The sequence below is a fragment of the Corylus avellana genome, chromosome ca4 (assembly GCF_901000735.1).
Source record: "Corylus avellana chromosome ca4, CavTom2PMs-1.0".
Taxonomy (NCBI): Eukaryota; Viridiplantae; Streptophyta; class Magnoliopsida; order Fagales; family Betulaceae; genus Corylus; species Corylus avellana.
The window spans coordinates 22,805,908-22,821,957 of NC_081544.1; the positions used below are offsets into that span (position 1 = coordinate 22,805,908).

The window sequence follows — 16,050 nt, forward strand, 5'->3', positions numbered from 1 at the left end:
AACTACAAACGTTTCTTTTATTATCTTAAACTCATCTTAATTAACAGATTCCTTAGGTCCCGAGACTTAGCTTAATCGGTTAGGGATTGCATCTCATGAAGCAAAAGTCACTAGTTCGAATCTCCCTCACCATTTTCTCTTCGCTTATGTGAGCATTTAGAAAAAATATATATAATAAAATAAAATAAAAACATATTTCTTTAAGACATAATCCTTCAAATCATTAAACATCTTTCTCATAAACATACTTCTGCAAGCTAAACTTTCATACATACTTTCATATCTTAACAAGCTTAAATCATAATACTTTCATAGCTCAAACATTTTATAGCAGTAGACATGTAATTTGGCTCATGTCTGAACTCAAAAACATGGAATAACTATTTAGTGTAAAAGGAGTAATATTGCAAATATTATCATTCAACTCAATAGATGACATTCAATAGCTCACTGTCTTCAAATCAAACATTCAATAGCTCACCGCATTACACATAATAGATGACAAAAGGTTCATTTGTCCAAGTTAGAGTAGGTCTATCTAATTCTCATGTCCAAAATCCATATCATCATATCTTAAATTACAATACAAACATAAAAGGCATGACTGCAGATCATCATCATCCACATGTCTTGAAAAAAAACTCAAATACTTAAGCCCCATCTGCTAGTGTCCTCTTTGATGTACTAATGTAGAGAACTGCATCAACAAAGAGAAAACCCAATCATTATCAAACTAGTCAAATAATAATGGCACGGGCCAAAAAGATGGTTGAGTAACAGTGAAATAACGAGTCAATCCATTAAAGTACCATTGTTTCCGCGGATGAAAGCGTCGCCATACTTATTTTTCAACTGCCCGTTGACATATTCTTCAGTTTGCTCCATTGCTATATTCATATACCCATCCAGACACGCGAGAATACCTGCACACAAAGATCAAAGATATCAAAATAACTAATGAATGTATAGTTCCATAGTCCATGCTGTACTAAACCAATTGGAGCACACCAACCATCAGTCAGATGTTTATCTACGCCAAAAGTTGCCACTGGCCTTTGTAGCCAAGTGGTATTTCTCCACCTGTCAAAGGTGGAGGTCTGATTCTACTGATTACGGGTATCAAGTATTGTATGATTCTTCTACCATACTAAACCAGCATATGGCCTTCTTCCCCTTGAGAAACCAATTTCATAATGTCACAAAGGACTGGAAAAAATGTCTGTTTCACCCCTTCCTTAAAAGCTAAAAGGAAGAAAAAGGGAGGATAGATGTCACCTATTTTCACTAGATGGCACGATGTTAACTAATTTCTTTTTTCCCTAAAAACTCGGGCAGAGTGAAGGGGAAAAGAGAGAGAGAAAGCAATGGTGTCTGAAATGCCTGAACCCAATCTAAAAATTGCTAATAATATATCCTACAGTGAGTGATCAATGTACTGCAGACATTTGATAAATGACAGGCAAGTGTAATTTAGGCAATATATAAACGGAGGATTAGATGATAAATGTGTCAGCAAGAGATTTAGTATGGAAATTTTATATATTTAAAACAAATCATGCTTGGAGATGATTTTGCTGTAAAAATTCAGTGCAATTGCAGCTTGTAAAATGAAGGAGATACACGTAAATACCAAAGAAAAACAAAGTCAATCCCTTTCCAGATTGAGAGGATGTGAACTAAGAGAGAGAGCATTTGAAAGATTTTGTGACGCATCAGTGACAATTATACCTATAAGCTTGCATTGAATCCACAAGAAGCGTTTTCAGGAAAAAATAAAAAATAAAAACGTTCTCTTGAATGAGAAAATAAGTGTCCAAAATATTAAAAACGAGATAAATAAAGGCATGAATTTTTTTCTTTTCTTTTCCTTGCTGAATCATGTGTATATTGCTTATGTTACATATGCATTGGGGTATTCTTTCAAAGATTACCATATTCTAGCTCCTTTAAGCACTTAAACACAAAACATTAACTGGCCAGTAGAATTGGAATTATCTGAAATCCCTCAAAAGGAAAAATGGTTGCTATGTGGCAGTTACACTTCCATCAAAGACTAGCCATAATAGCAAGCAGAGCTGGTCTTCATGAACCATTCACCATGCTCCCAAAAAAAAAAGGTAGCTCAAATGTTTGTCCTCTCTCTCCCCCATCAGAGCACAGCCACAGACACATAGAGACAACAGAAGATAATACATCAAATTTAAAGAGGGGAAATGGGAAATAGAGAAACTGACCTCGATAATCAACTCCAGAATTCAGTTTAACAACAACGGGTCGCCCTCGAATTGATTTGAGGAAATCTCCTGGGGTCTTTGTAGTTGCTGACCCTTTCTCTCCACCTCCACTCATTTTGCTTATCTAAAATCTAAATTTCAGTACCTGACGATAGAATACCAGTAGTAAACAATATATTAATTATGGAACTAACCAATATAGCATAACTAAAAATTGTAGTCACCTTTACTTTAAATTTAAAACACCCATCACTCATAGCAAATCAATGAATCACCAAAAAGAAAAAAGTACTTTTATTTAACAATTATGCCCGATGGGTTTAACCTAATTCAAATGCCCAAAAAGAAATAGCTCACTGAAATTTAAATCCCTAATGAACAGTCCTGAAAAATCCCGACTTTCCTTCGAATCCCAATTCCAATATGAGCCCCATGCCTCATTTGCCCATGCTACTCCCGATTCAATAGCTACGGTTGAAAAGATAAACCCTAGACTAATAACACCATAACAATTCCAAAGAAGAAATCAAATAAGTGTTCCATAAAACATCGTTTTTTTGGTTCATCGACTACAATTCATATATGACCATGGAAAAGAATAAAGAGTTCGAATTCGAACCCCAACTACTGAAAAGTAAAGAGATAAAGATTAAGAAAAATACCGTTTGATTGCTTTGCTTGATCTTTGAGAGGGCGGGACTAGAAAGTTAAGACGTAACCCTCGCTTATATGGTTGGGTCTTTATATACAGGCTGCTAGGGAACGACGTCGTTTGTTTAACAACATTTTTTTTTTTCACGTGTTTTCTTTTTGCCAGTCAGGTTGGTATATTTTGGGATTGATTTTTCTTTCAAATTGGGTTGGAGAAATTTCCTTCAACTTGATCTACAAAAATTATATGTGTTCATTTTTTTAATAATATGTGAGATAGATATGAGTTTTTAACATTATTTATTCCAATTTTATTCCTCACATGTTCAAATGACACATGTCATTTTTATAGACCAAGTTGAAAGAAATTTCTCTAACTCAGTTTAGAAGAAAACTCTGCCCGTATACTTTGTATCATCAATTATGCAGTCAACAAAGTTTTCTTTTTCTTTTTTTCTTTTCTATAGATAAACAAAGTTTTCTTTAAATCGTAGCTTTTGTTTTTTCTAAAGTTCAAAACATTTTAATTCAGTGTATTTTTTTTTTTTTTCAATCAATTTTACCTCTCCGTTAAATTTTTTTTGTTAAATTTCAAGAAAATTTTCAAAATACCCCTCTTTTTCTCAAAAAAAAACATTCGAATTTTTTTGCAAAGATTGAAACATGAGTATTTTTGCAAATACTGTTAAATTTGGACCAACACCTTAATTTTTGTTTTTTTTTTTTTTTCTAAAACAAATCAGGGTATTTTGAAAAAAGTTAACAGAATTGTGAGATTGCAAACAATTGAAATATGGATACACTAAATTGAAAGAAATTGAATTTTAGGGGGACATTGTAAAAGTAATGACAATTCAGAAGGGTAAAGTAAAGTTTCCACAAATAAATTCTATTATTTTAGTCTATTAAATCAATATATGTTTAAAACATGTCATTTTTTTTAAAAAAAAAATATTATATATTACATTTTTATTTTATTTTTATCTCACATTGATGATTGTCAATTAACATTTACTTTAAAAACAATTAAATGATTGATTAACAGTTCTGCATCAACAAAGTAAAATAAAAGTACGATAAAAATGTACTATATAACATTATTTATGATTTTTACATGCATTTTGAGCACATCAATTTAATAAAATGTACCCAAAAAACATTTATAGAAATTCTTATTTGCATGTTTCTTTGAGAAGGTGATCCACCACCCAAGGGTAAGACAACCACTCGAAGGATGTGTCGGAGTAGATTGACCACCCTCTTACCCTCAATCATTTCAAAAGTGTCGTGTGATCACGCCCTCATACACCACCCTAGGGTTCACTCTAACAATCCTTTTGGGTCCGTCAACCATTTTTTCAAAAAGTAAAATAGATTAATTGATCTTGAGAACCCATTTAATGGATTGGGATCTTTAGCAATTTTATGTTAAAGAAAGTTTATATAGGATTTATTTATCTAAATAAATTTTGGACTATTGAATCACTTATTCATATAAATAAATTATATATATATATATAGAGAGAGAGAGAGAGAGAGAGAGAGAGAGATCTTTATTCTTACTTATTTTTTTACAAAAAAGGTTGACTTGGATATGTGCTGATTGGTCAAAATCCTTGAAATTACATGACCGACCTCGATCCTTCGGCTAGCACCCAGTCTCCTACATCCATGGAAGGTTAAAGCTAACCAAACAGCTGTTGTGAGCTGAGCCCATTTCCTTCTTCAACTTCTTTTTGCAATCTGAGACCATGAGATCACTGAGAAATCCGGTTTCCCACCTTCTCTTCAACTCCACCAACATTCCATTCTACACTTACAAATCCTCGCCAGTGCCACTCCAAGCACTTGCTTCATGCTCGACCCCCACCAATCCATCCCCAACACAAGCACCGCTAGAGTTCGGAAACATTGTTCTCATCAACGCCCACATACCAGACTCACCAAAACAAGCAAACCCGGCTTCCAAAAGCACACTTCTCGATCCAATTCCACCTACGCTATCTCAAACCAGGTCCTTTTCTTATATAAGTTCAGACCCATGTCCGAATTACAACTTTAATGGAGAATCCAATAGTACCCTCTTGTCCAATTCATCGAAACGACAAAAATCCATTTTCAGAACCAGTATTTATGATGCAAATTCATACAGATTTACTCAAACCAGGCCATTTGCTGCTGAAAAGTCTGACCCGTGTGCCAAATCAGTGGACTTTACAGACCCCAGACCCTCTTCATCAAATGCGATCCCAGTTGTTTCCACCATAACTTCACCGTTTGAGGTTTCGCAGCCTATTGATGCGGGCTCTTCAATCCGAAAACCGATTAGTCTGTGGCCTGGAATGTACCATTCACCTGTAACAAATGCTCTATGGGAAGCGAGGTCGAGCATTTTCGAAAAGCTCTCAGATACGCCAACCGATGCGCCTTCGCAAGGCGAATTGGTGAAGAAAAATCCGGGGCAAAGCCGGACTAGCATTGTTTACAAATTCTCGTCTGATTATATACTTAGAGAGCAGTACAGGAACCCCTGGAATGAGATTAGGATGGGGAAGTTGCTCGAGGATCTTGATGCTCTTGCTGGAACGATCGCATTCAAGGTAATTCTGAAACTCTTCTGAATTCTTACATATGGGGCATTATGATATAATATGCGCTGTGTTTATTTGAAGTTTGTCGGATTTGATGGGTTGGAAATGCTTGGAGTGGGGGTTGTGAAATGGGTTTTGAATGGTATGGATTAGAGGTTCTGTATTAGGGTTGACTTGGTAGCCATTTCTCATGAAGCCAAGTTTTCTTAGCTGTAATGCCATTGTGCCAAAATGTTGTCAGAGGTTCTTAGTTATACCCTACAATGTGGTGTTGGTAGGTGTTGAATTGGAAGATGCATTCCTTGTGATTTCCTTTATCATGTTGGCATTTCTGGGGTTTGTAGTCATAGTAGTGCCTAAATGTGTTCCACTGAATTGGATTTTGGATATTCATTAGTTAATCTGCAAGTAATACTAGCTGCTGGAGGTCTATGGGTGGATTGCATTTTACAGTATTCTGGTTCCACCCAAACACGGAATTTGGTTCACATCCTATAGTAGGAATAAATTGAAGGAAAGAGAAGAGAAAATAAGAAAATGTGTATTGTTTTCCATTGATTGATTATGATTAGAACGTGGATATTTAGCATTTTTTTTTTCCTTACTCCTAGCTTTCTCTCCAAATCACTCCTATTTTGAAGAGAAATTTTGGTAGGGTTTAGTATGAAAATGCCAACATGTGTGCACCTTTTCGTTTCTCTCTTTATCCTTGACAAACCGATTCCTTGAAAATAATTTAAACTTTTCTCTTTTTATTATTTTTTCTTTTATATAGGAGCCAAACAAACATAATGGAATCGAAGAAGTCCACAAATAAAGGAAAGTAATTGGACAGAGAAATGTTTAAGTTTCAGTGAAATGTGTAGCGGAATGTCATTATATAGTTTGTCCAGTTTACCACTTCGACTAAAAATCTAGGGTTTTATGACTGCTTAGAAACCCCAAATTGGCCACATTCAATAATGTTTGACTATTTGCCTAAAGCAATCAAATTGATTAAAGAGATCATGAGTATATCCTCAGGAAACTACCCATCAAAATCATCATGCAGCACATGGTCATGTAGAATCTTGGCCCTCTGGCATTACAAGACCCACCTTCCTCACCTACCTCCTCACCCACACTTCCATTTCCACTGACAACCATCTTTTTGACCTCAAGCGAAGCTCCTAAAAGTGTGAGAACGAGTATTTATGCTTTCATAGTTTATATTGACTCACTTGATGAGTACAAAATTTGTATTCCCTTTTGCAAGCAGCAATCCTTTCTTGAGAACTGTGGGCCATTATAATGGTGTTTCATGTTTGATCAAACACATATTATGCGCGTAATTTGCTTGTAATTTGCTTTATTACAAGTTTGATCAAAGACATATTACATATTGCTTGTAATATGTCTTTGATCAAACCTTTCTTGTAATTTGCTTTATTATGCCCTATTGTATGGGATTTAAGTCATAGGTAGTGCGCATAATATGTTCCTCTGAATTGAATTTTTGATATTCATTAGTATTAGGGAGATTGGTGCCATTTACGCTGCATGTGCCAATGAGCTTTAGCATAAATGGTACTTCCTTTCTTTGTAGCAAGGTGGAGGTTGAGGTGATGAGCTTAAGTCCCACTGGGTGTGTGTTCAACTTTCCAATAAAAAACAAATGACCTGCATGTATTCCTAGCTGCTGGATGTATAGTCTCTGATTGGATTGCCTCTTTAAAGAATTGTAATTTAGTTTTTCTATTGTTTTTATGCTTCCCTGTTGGAAGTTTAGAAAGTAATGTAACTCTTTGGGAAAGATAATAGTTAAACTGCTATAGTCTAGGCCATCACTTTTCGGCAGATACTATTCACCTACTATAATCTGCTTATTACCTTGATCAGTAATATTTCCCTTGGACCAGTTCATCTGTGCATTTCATACGTTAGTGTATTTACTTCGACATTCCTTCCCTGACTTGGCTATTTTCTAAGAGTATCATTGTTGCTGATGTAATTGAAACATTATCCAAGCCCCTATTATTTACTTGAGAACTTGTCTGACCAGCACTGCTGCAATCCTGATGGCATGACAAGGCCTCTTATATTAGTCACTGCTTCTGTCGACAAGATGGTTGTGAAGAAACCCATCCAAGTCGACACAGATTTACAAATAGCTGGTGCTGTTACATGGGTTGGGCGATCATCATTGGAGATTCAACTGGAAGTGACTCAGTCCAAGAAGGGTATTGCAGAACTTAATATCATAAATATAATTATTGTTTTGTTTTCTTTTACAACCTGAGCTTTGGGATAGGCTTGCAGTTTCTGGTGTCATATCTTCTTTTTTTCTTTTTTTTCTTTTTTTTTTTTGGTGAATTTGATCGGTAATCACTCGAGGAAAGCAGTAGCCACAAGATGGTTTAAAAAGATAAGTTAAATACATGTAAGCCAAAATTAAAAGAATTTGCTTTATAACAATTTCTTATTCTTGTTTTCATGGTTCTGGTTGAAGTATCCCCTTTGAATTTGATCTTAGTAACGTTTTACATAGATCCTGACCAAAAAAAATAATTCTTTTACATTGGCTAGTATCTTGTGACTTAGGTTCTTGTGTCATGGAACTGATAAGACTTGCCCAAAAGAAAAAATAAGAACAGATAATAACAGTAGAAAATAAAGTAAAACCTCCTGAAAACTTCATCTTCATATGTTCCCTTTATAAATTTATATATTTATACAATTTCCCAGCTGTACTATGCTTTATTGTGGAATATTTTGTTTTTTTGCAGGGGCCATAAATGTGTCAGACTCATTTGCTCTTGTAGCAAACTTCACATTTGTGGCTCGGGACTCCAGGACTGGAAAATCAGCACCGGTCAACCAAGTGTCACCTGAAACTGAACGAGAGAAGTTGCTTTGGGAGGAAGCAGAAGAAAGGAACAAACTTAGGAAAAAGAAGAGAGCAGAACATAAAAAAGATTTTGAGAATGAAGATATGGATAGGCTGAATGCATTGTTGGCTGAAGGGCGAATCTTCTGTGATATGCCAGCATTGGCAGACAGAGATAGCATCCTTATAGGGGATACTTGCCTTCAGAACTCATTTATTTGTCAGCCACAACAAAGGAACATCCATGGTCGGATTTTTGGAGGATTTTTGATGCGAAGAGCATTTGAACTGGCCTTCTCAACTACTTATGCCTTTGCTGGTGTAGCACCACACTTTCTAGAAGTTGATCATGTTGATTTCTTTAAACCTGTAAGTAGCCACCCTACCATCTATTAAATGCTTATACACCATTTTCAGTAGCTAACATGCAGAGTACTATATTTCTGGATTCATTATGTACTGTTCCTTGGATCCCTCTAAGGTTGCATCTCGAATAGTACTCCTCTTGATGGCCAGGGGCATGGATCATACTTAGTTGCCAATGAAGGGTAATATCAAACAGCTGATAGGTTATGCTATATATGTAAGAAAATAGGCTTTAAGAGCTCAGTTAAAACATAATTACCGACTAAAATGGCGTAAAAAGTGAGGAAAGTGGCATTTAGGCAAGTCAATGGACTGAGTTTTGACATTGATTCATTGCTCTAGAAGTGTCTATTGTCCAACAAGAGTATTTCTGCAAAACAAGTGTCTATCTTATTATAGTCAAAACCCTTCACAATTTTGGTGATGCAGGTGGATGTTGGAAATTTCCTCCGGTTCAAGTCTTGTGTGCTGTACACTGAACTCGAGAACCCAGCTGAACCTCTGATAAACGTGGAAGTTGTTGCTCATGTTACAAGGCCTGAGCTCAGGTCCAGTGAGGTGAGCACCTGAAATAAAATATAAAACCTTCTGTACATGACATGAAAAATCTTTCCCTCCCACCCAAATAAAGACAAGTCAATAAATTAGGTTTAAATTCACCAAAAATAAATCTATTGACTCAAGAAGATTCTCCACATCCAGGCAATCCATGTTCATTCCCAGCCAGTTTGTCTTTATAAAATCTGCCGAGCTTAAAATGCCAATCTTTTTGTCCAGTTACAATTTTGCAATTTGAACAGGTGTCCAACAAATTCTACTTCACATTCTCTGTCCGTCCTGAGGCCATGAGAAGTGGTTTGAAGATTCGGAATGTTGTTCCGGCTACAGAAGAGGAAGCACGGCGTGTACTCGAACGAATGGATGCAGAGGGCTCCCGGTTTGCGAAATCATGAAGACATTTTTATTCTTTATGAAAGAGAGCAAGCATAAGCGGAAAACGAAGTTTTCTGATGGAGTGTTAGTCTTTTCTTCATCTCTGTGTAAATACTTTCTTAGGGTTAGGGGCAACTGAAATTACATTGTGTGTTGCTTTTGAGGTTGAAAAGTAAACAAACCATGCAGGTCCCAGGAAATGTGGTTTACGAGAACAGGAGGTCTGCTTCTTATAATTGAAGAGAGAACAATAGAAATGAATTTCTTTCTCAAGACATTTAATTGAAATTCGAACACCCTCTTACTCCTGAGCCACGTTGTAATAGTAGGAATTCATTCATCAGGTAAGCCAAAAAGTAAAAGAGAAAGATAAAGAGAGCCAGAGAGTCATCATGAACCTAATTATCTAACAGATTTACACGATAAATCCAACTATTCTAGCAATACAGCATTATTATCTTCAGAGAATTCCCTCTATATTACACATACGATAAACAATATTCCAAAATTCTGTGAGCATATAGATATATAAGTACAAGAACGGCGCCACACAAAAGCAAATGATATTACTTCACATTCAGCAAGCTCAACCCAAAAGCGCCACCAATATTTAACTTGCATTCAGTGAGATTCACCATAAACGCACAGAAAGAGACTATACACCAAATCATGTGCTATGATGAGGATGAACTTCCACCATCCCATTAAATCCAGGAATATACCGGCGGAAAGGTTGGATTCACGGGCATAGCAAATCGACAGGACTATGAAATGCAAGTGCTATGATGGGGATGAGCTTTCATCATCTGAGGAACCATAATGCTGCCTTCCATTCAATCCAGGAAATACATGCACAAGGGTTGGATTCACAGGCATAGGAAATTGACGGGCAGAACCGACAATGGTTCTCTCATTAGCTTTCCCTACTTCCTTGCAAGCACGGTCGAGAATAGAAAGAAAATCCCTCACCACCATGAAAATCCGGAATGGATGAGCTTCCTCTTTAGCTGAGTTCCCATGGAAGTATTCGGTTATTTCCTTCACCAGAGAGAGAGCAACTCTCTCTTGGGCTTGGATCCTTACAAGCTCTTCCCCAGCCTTCTTCAAGAACCCATTCATTGACTCTGAAAACCTTCGGCTAGTCTGCTTCAATGCGATTTCTTCATTTAATTTTACAACTTCAGATATTTTGGCGATTCCTTCAGCAAGCTTTGCAACTTCACTGCTGAGCACATCTGAATCCATTGCTGCAGCTTTCTTTACACTGGTGAGCTCCCCACTCAAACCCGAAACAACTTGCAACCCAAGCTTTCTATATTCAACTTCATCCCGGAAAGCAGACTGCTGATTCTCCGCCATTTGACTCTGATTGGTACCAGAAAGACGAGAACCTTCAGCTCTAATAATTTCCTGAACAACAAAATGCAAGAGAGTGGTTTTCCCATCGATGCCCTTAATATCAGCAAGCTTGAGGAGTGTGTCCAGCTTGAACGCATGGGCATCACCCCGGTTGGTGCCAACATTCATGCGGTTCCCAGTTTTGAGGACTGCTTCAAGAAGCTTCAGAAACATTTTGCTGTTCCTCAATTCTTCACAAGCTGCCTGTAGGAAATGAAGTGTGAACAGCAGCTGGTAAATATATATGTAATTGGAAAAATTAGATCTACCTTCTCAATTAAATGAGACAATAAATTGCAAGGAGAAGTTCACTGGAGGGCATGAAAAGGAAAGTTCAGCAAGTAGGTTCGTCATTAAACAAGAGAAAGATACATTTATTTGGCAAGTATTTACATAATTTTACTTTTTTCCTATAATCGTCCTGATGTACACATTACCAAGAAACTAGAAGAGAAGATAAAGTCATGCGTGTTAATTTGGCAAGGTGCAAGTAAAGACTAAAAACAGTACTGCTCTAGCCAGAAGAAATAATATAGCTTCCCAAGTAGTTGGAATACTTTCTCTGGTTCACCATATTTACTCAATTATCATGACTGTTTGCACTTGAACGATCACTGCTACTCTGGGCACTACCAAGTTTTTGAAGAAGAATCGCTATTTCAACCCAATCTCAATGCTCTAACCTACTGAATGCATTGTAAGCACTTAACTGATGTTTTCAATATAAAACAAGACCTTAAATTAAACACAACATAATAAAAGGTACAAGTAGTTTGAAGCTTCTTTATACTGTTGTATACTTTTTTAATCTGGTCAGTAGAACTATGCAGTTTATTGCCCTAACGGGTTAAGCAACCTTGCTAGTCTCTAAATGTGAAAGCCATATTAATCATTTGGAGCCATGGTTGGAACTGCCTCTGCTCAATTTACGATGAATGTATACCTGGCTACTGTACTTGAAAATCACAATTTGTTGAATTGTACGCAAGGTTTGACTAAAGACTTTTATCCCCCCACCCCTTGTCTTGACATCATGACTTAAGGTTGGAGTAATCATAATCCAGGAACAAGATCATGAAAAAATTATTCATACTCGTGAAGGCAGTAACAGTGGCAGCAGATGGAGATCACGGGCTTGGATTAAGGCTCATGGCTACTTTGGGATAATGTTATTACATGAAAAGATGTTCATGTGCATTGGGCCAAGTATTGAGCTCAATATTTAATGATTAGATTGGTTGCATCATAAAGTGGGTCAACAAATCATCTATGATTATGGAAAATGGAGGAGAAAAGAGACAGGAAGTAATGGAAGAGTGACTAGACAATGAAAATTATCATAAGCAGCTTTCTTTGAGAAAACAGATTGGCTTTAACCACAAGTCAAAATAAAAGAGAAGGAATCTTCACTTTTCCACTATTCAGCTTTTGACTCATTTTATAGTGAGCTCCAGCCTTCTGATCACTGCTCAGGATAAAAAGGTATGTGAATATTGGGATGAGAAAGAAATATTGTTAAGAAAAGCTGCAACCACCAGAGGTACACATTGATAAATAGGGAGTGCAACCACCAGAGGTACACATAGAGATATAGGGAGCGTTCAAGTGGCATGCATGAGGTTTCCATTTCAAAATGTTTTCACCAAACATAAAGTGCAGATAGCATAACTGCTGGGGATTATCGAGATTATGCGATTTAGTGAAAAGTAAATAGAGAAAACAATACACAGAAAATTTACATGCTTCAACAGTGTGCCTACGTCCACAGAAGCGAGTGAGCGACTAATTTTCACTATTATTTATTGTCCCCAGTAAAATCCCTAACATGCTACATTGAAATTTCCAATATACCCTTTACTATGCTGCAGAGGGCTGCCCCCAACCTATTATTCGACCCTTGCATAACAAAACTTAATAAGCTGCAATGGATCTCATGGGCTCCGCTCCACACATTTTGCTTACGCTCTGCCCATGAGGCCTTTATACTAGAGACATCTATATAAACACATGAGAAATTAAGATTTACCTCCAGAGTTTCAAAAGACCTTTGAAGGTATTCAACTTCCGAATCAAAATTGGCAATGTAAAGCATCGCATCCACCCTTTTAAATGCAAATGGTATATCAAGCATGGCCTTGAGAAATTTCTCAGCTGGTCCTAGCTTAAATGGTGATTCATCTTTGAACTCTGCTAGTTTACGTTCCTCTTCTTTGGTAGGAGCCATCTTCAATAAACTTTCAAGAAGTTCTGTCCCTAATGTGTCAGAGTTACCTGTTTGCATTTAGAGAGAAGTTCAAAATTTTCAGCGCTCCAATTGTTTGAATGATTAATGATTATATATCAAATGCGCGCACATGCACACGCACACACATACATACAAAAGGATTTGTCATGCTAATGACGTTGAGAAAAGCACAGTAACACCTAATGAGAAGAGAATGAAATACAATGAACCATTCTGGAAAGGGGAAAATTTTTTAACTTCTTGCAACACCAACTTCTATACAACAAAAATTTGCAAATGCATTAAATTTATAGTTTGGAAATGGCACTGCTTACAAGGACAGAGTGGTGTTGGAACTGTCAAACCCAGAACAGGTCAACACACACACACACACAGAAAGAGAGCTTCTTTTTTAGCCTTCTCAGGAACAGAATAAACTGCACAAAGTATATGCTATATACCAGGAGACAATATATTATCATTCAGAGATTGTGATCACAGAAAAGGCTTTTAAATTAACCATCAACGCGATAATAATCTGGTTTCAACTTTTGAGACAAATTACACTCAAAACAAGACTTTAGAGTCTACTTGAAGAACCTAGGAGAATTGTAAACATCAAGGCTATGCACTAAGAAAAAGACCAAAGTTACTCAACTCTAGATTGGCAGGGCACATCTGGAAGTTTACCAACTCAAAGCAAAGACATTGATTGTAAAACTTCAAAAAAACAGTAACATTGGGAATATCAGGCGTCTGGTGTCCTCAACCTTGAGAATTCTTTTGAAAAAATTGCCAAACGAACAAAAGCAACCCAACATGCCTCATTTTATAAGCTCATACAGTGTAGGGACTAGGGAGGCACAAATTTTGCTCAATATTGAAGTAACCATAACTTGCCAACAAAAACTTGAAATCAGGAATAACTTGCACAACAAAGGAGGGCCCCGCTATTTTACTACAAGGGGTCCACGCAAGTTTTACATAAAATTGAGCAGTTACCTTCCGAAAGAGCTTCACAGACTTCCTCAATGGTCACATTTAGTGCCCTCAACAAAATTGCAATGTTCTGAGACTTCTTCGGATCAAGCACCCGACTCTCCTGGTTCAGCAAAGGGAGAACCTGACGCCGACCATTATCTTTCGTAGTCGAATTCAAATTATTATTATTGTTAACCATAAACAGCGTCTCAATCATTTCCTCATTCAGTCTGCAACCAAAACAAAATTCAAACTTAGCAAAAGACATAACTTCCACAAACAAGAAAAACTGGATTAGAATCCTCTGGGTTTGCATTTCTCCAGGTAACTCTCTATGGAGTTCTTAAAATCCTAGCCAGTAACCATTACTTTCCATTAAATGATTCAGATTTTGTCCTCTCAACATTTCTGCATATCTTTAATTTTTCTGAACCTTTTAATTAAAATAGTGGTTAAAGATAGTGACTAGGATTTTAAAACTCCAACCTACCTAAAGTTACCTTGGAGATATTCCTGATCCAGAAAAAGTGATCATATAACCCAAAACATCACAAAAACTTTGAACACCCAGATATGAAAAGGTTAAAAAGTCATTTATCTTACTGGAAAGAGCTCGATTTCATCTGATCCCACACCATAGCTCGATCCGAGCTCGCTCTAACCTTATCCCAATGTAAAGGTTTCAACTTTGGTCTCGGAGTATCCTCATTCCTCTCCACAGTTCCGTTGCTCTGCAATTGCTCAGCAGCCGAAATGGGTGCAACATTTTGCAACATAACAGGCCTAGAAGGCGGTACAAGAAGTGGCGGCCCCGGATTAGGCTCTCGGTTTGGGCCGACGGCAGCCGGAACTTCCCAAAATCTTGCTGGCGGAGGTGGTGGAGGTGGTGGCGGAGGTAGTTTTATTGGAACACACTCGATTCTCGTTGGGGATCGCTTACTCTGCCCCGAAACGTCCGAATTTCTCGCTGGGGAATTCTGGGTATTCCCTGAACCTCTCTCTGATGATGATGAAGAAGACGAAGACGACGAAGAAGAAAGCGATGGGAGCGTTGTTGGTATCAGCCTAGCCGGAACCGGAACCGGAATCGGAATCGGAGCAGGGAAATTTATCACGGAGTCCGGGGACTTGGATTTCATGCTTGTGGGACTAAAATTCAGAGCTGGGGATGCAGAATTCGAGACAGAACTCGTTGGGGAGGCCGAATCCGAACATGGGTACGACGCAGTTCTGGAATTGAAGCTTCTACTTCCGAAATTTTCATCATTGAACACTCTTCGGGAGCTGGATCCGGTACGAACTGGACTTTCTTTTCGGCCAGAAGACCCTCTCGGAGAAAAAAACTCTTCGTCTCCTTCATCGTCCTCCTCATTCCCAGAAGAACCCACTCCAGAACTTCCATAACTCTGCTTGAAGCTGCTCTTCGGAAGCGGCGGAAGCGGCTTGAGCTCCGGCGAACCCAGTTTCTGATACTGGATGGGGGCCGAGACTCCGGCATTGCTCGAATTCTCAGCTTCCCCGTCGTCGATGCCATGGGAATTAGCTAATGTACCAAGGTAGAGAAACTCGGAGCTGGGGTTAGACGGGCCGATACGAGGAGGAGGCTTGAGGGTCCCATCGGAGTACAAGCGGAGGCTATCGGCGCGAGAGGTCTTGTCGTCGGCGGTGGAGGAGGTGGAGAAAGGGGCGTGCTTGCGGTAGTAGATGAAGGTGGAGAAGGCGATGAAGAGGGATGCGATGAGGAGGGAAACGGAGACAGAGATGGCAATGATGTGGCGGTGAGAGTTTGAGGAGGAGGGGTGGGGG

The 16,050-nt window shown here is 37.9% G+C and overlaps 3 protein-coding genes across 4 annotated transcripts; 1 reads left to right on the forward strand and 2 right to left on the reverse strand.

The window, feature by feature from the left end:
* Nucleotides 1-451: 451 nt before the first annotated feature.
* Nucleotides 452-2,959, reverse strand: LOC132177477 (sm-like protein LSM36B). Of its 2 annotated transcripts, none has more exons than XM_059589816.1 (4): nt 2,897-2,959; nt 2,235-2,379; nt 810-923; nt 452-697 (listed from the first exon to the last, which is right to left on the reverse strand). In XM_059589816.1, exons 2-4 carry the CDS (start codon nt 2,347-2,349, stop codon nt 651-653), a joined length of 276 nt encoding a protein of 91 aa, XP_059445799.1. In that variant the 5' UTR covers nt 2,350-2,379; nt 2,897-2,959; the 3' UTR covers nt 452-650. The 2 variants fall into 2 exon arrangements, with proteins under 2 accessions (XP_059445799.1, XP_059445800.1); XM_059589817.1 differs by having other exon boundaries at nt 2,235-2,358; nt 2,897-2,945.
* A 1,564-nt stretch (nt 2,960-4,523) lies between these two features.
* LOC132177476 (acyl-coenzyme A thioesterase 2, chloroplastic-like) lies at nt 4,524-9,902 on the forward strand. The gene is made up of 5 exons (XM_059589814.1): nt 4,524-5,485; nt 7,518-7,695; nt 8,242-8,711; nt 9,138-9,266; nt 9,509-9,902. The coding sequence occupies exons 1-5, from the start codon at nt 4,637-4,639 to the stop codon at nt 9,659-9,661; spliced, it is 1,779 nt and encodes a 592-aa protein (XP_059445797.1). The 5' UTR covers nt 4,524-4,636; the 3' UTR covers nt 9,662-9,902.
* Nucleotides 9,903-10,027: 125 nt separating this feature from the next.
* Nucleotides 10,028-16,046, reverse strand: LOC132178235 (formin-like protein 1; the record flags this gene model as incomplete). Its single annotated transcript, XM_059590684.1, has 4 exons — nt 10,028-11,243; nt 13,066-13,310; nt 14,266-14,474; nt 14,848-16,046. Coding segments are annotated over 4 exons (2,475 nt in total), but the record flags the coding sequence as incomplete, so codon positions are not given.
* Nucleotides 16,047-16,050: the final 4 nt, after the last annotated feature.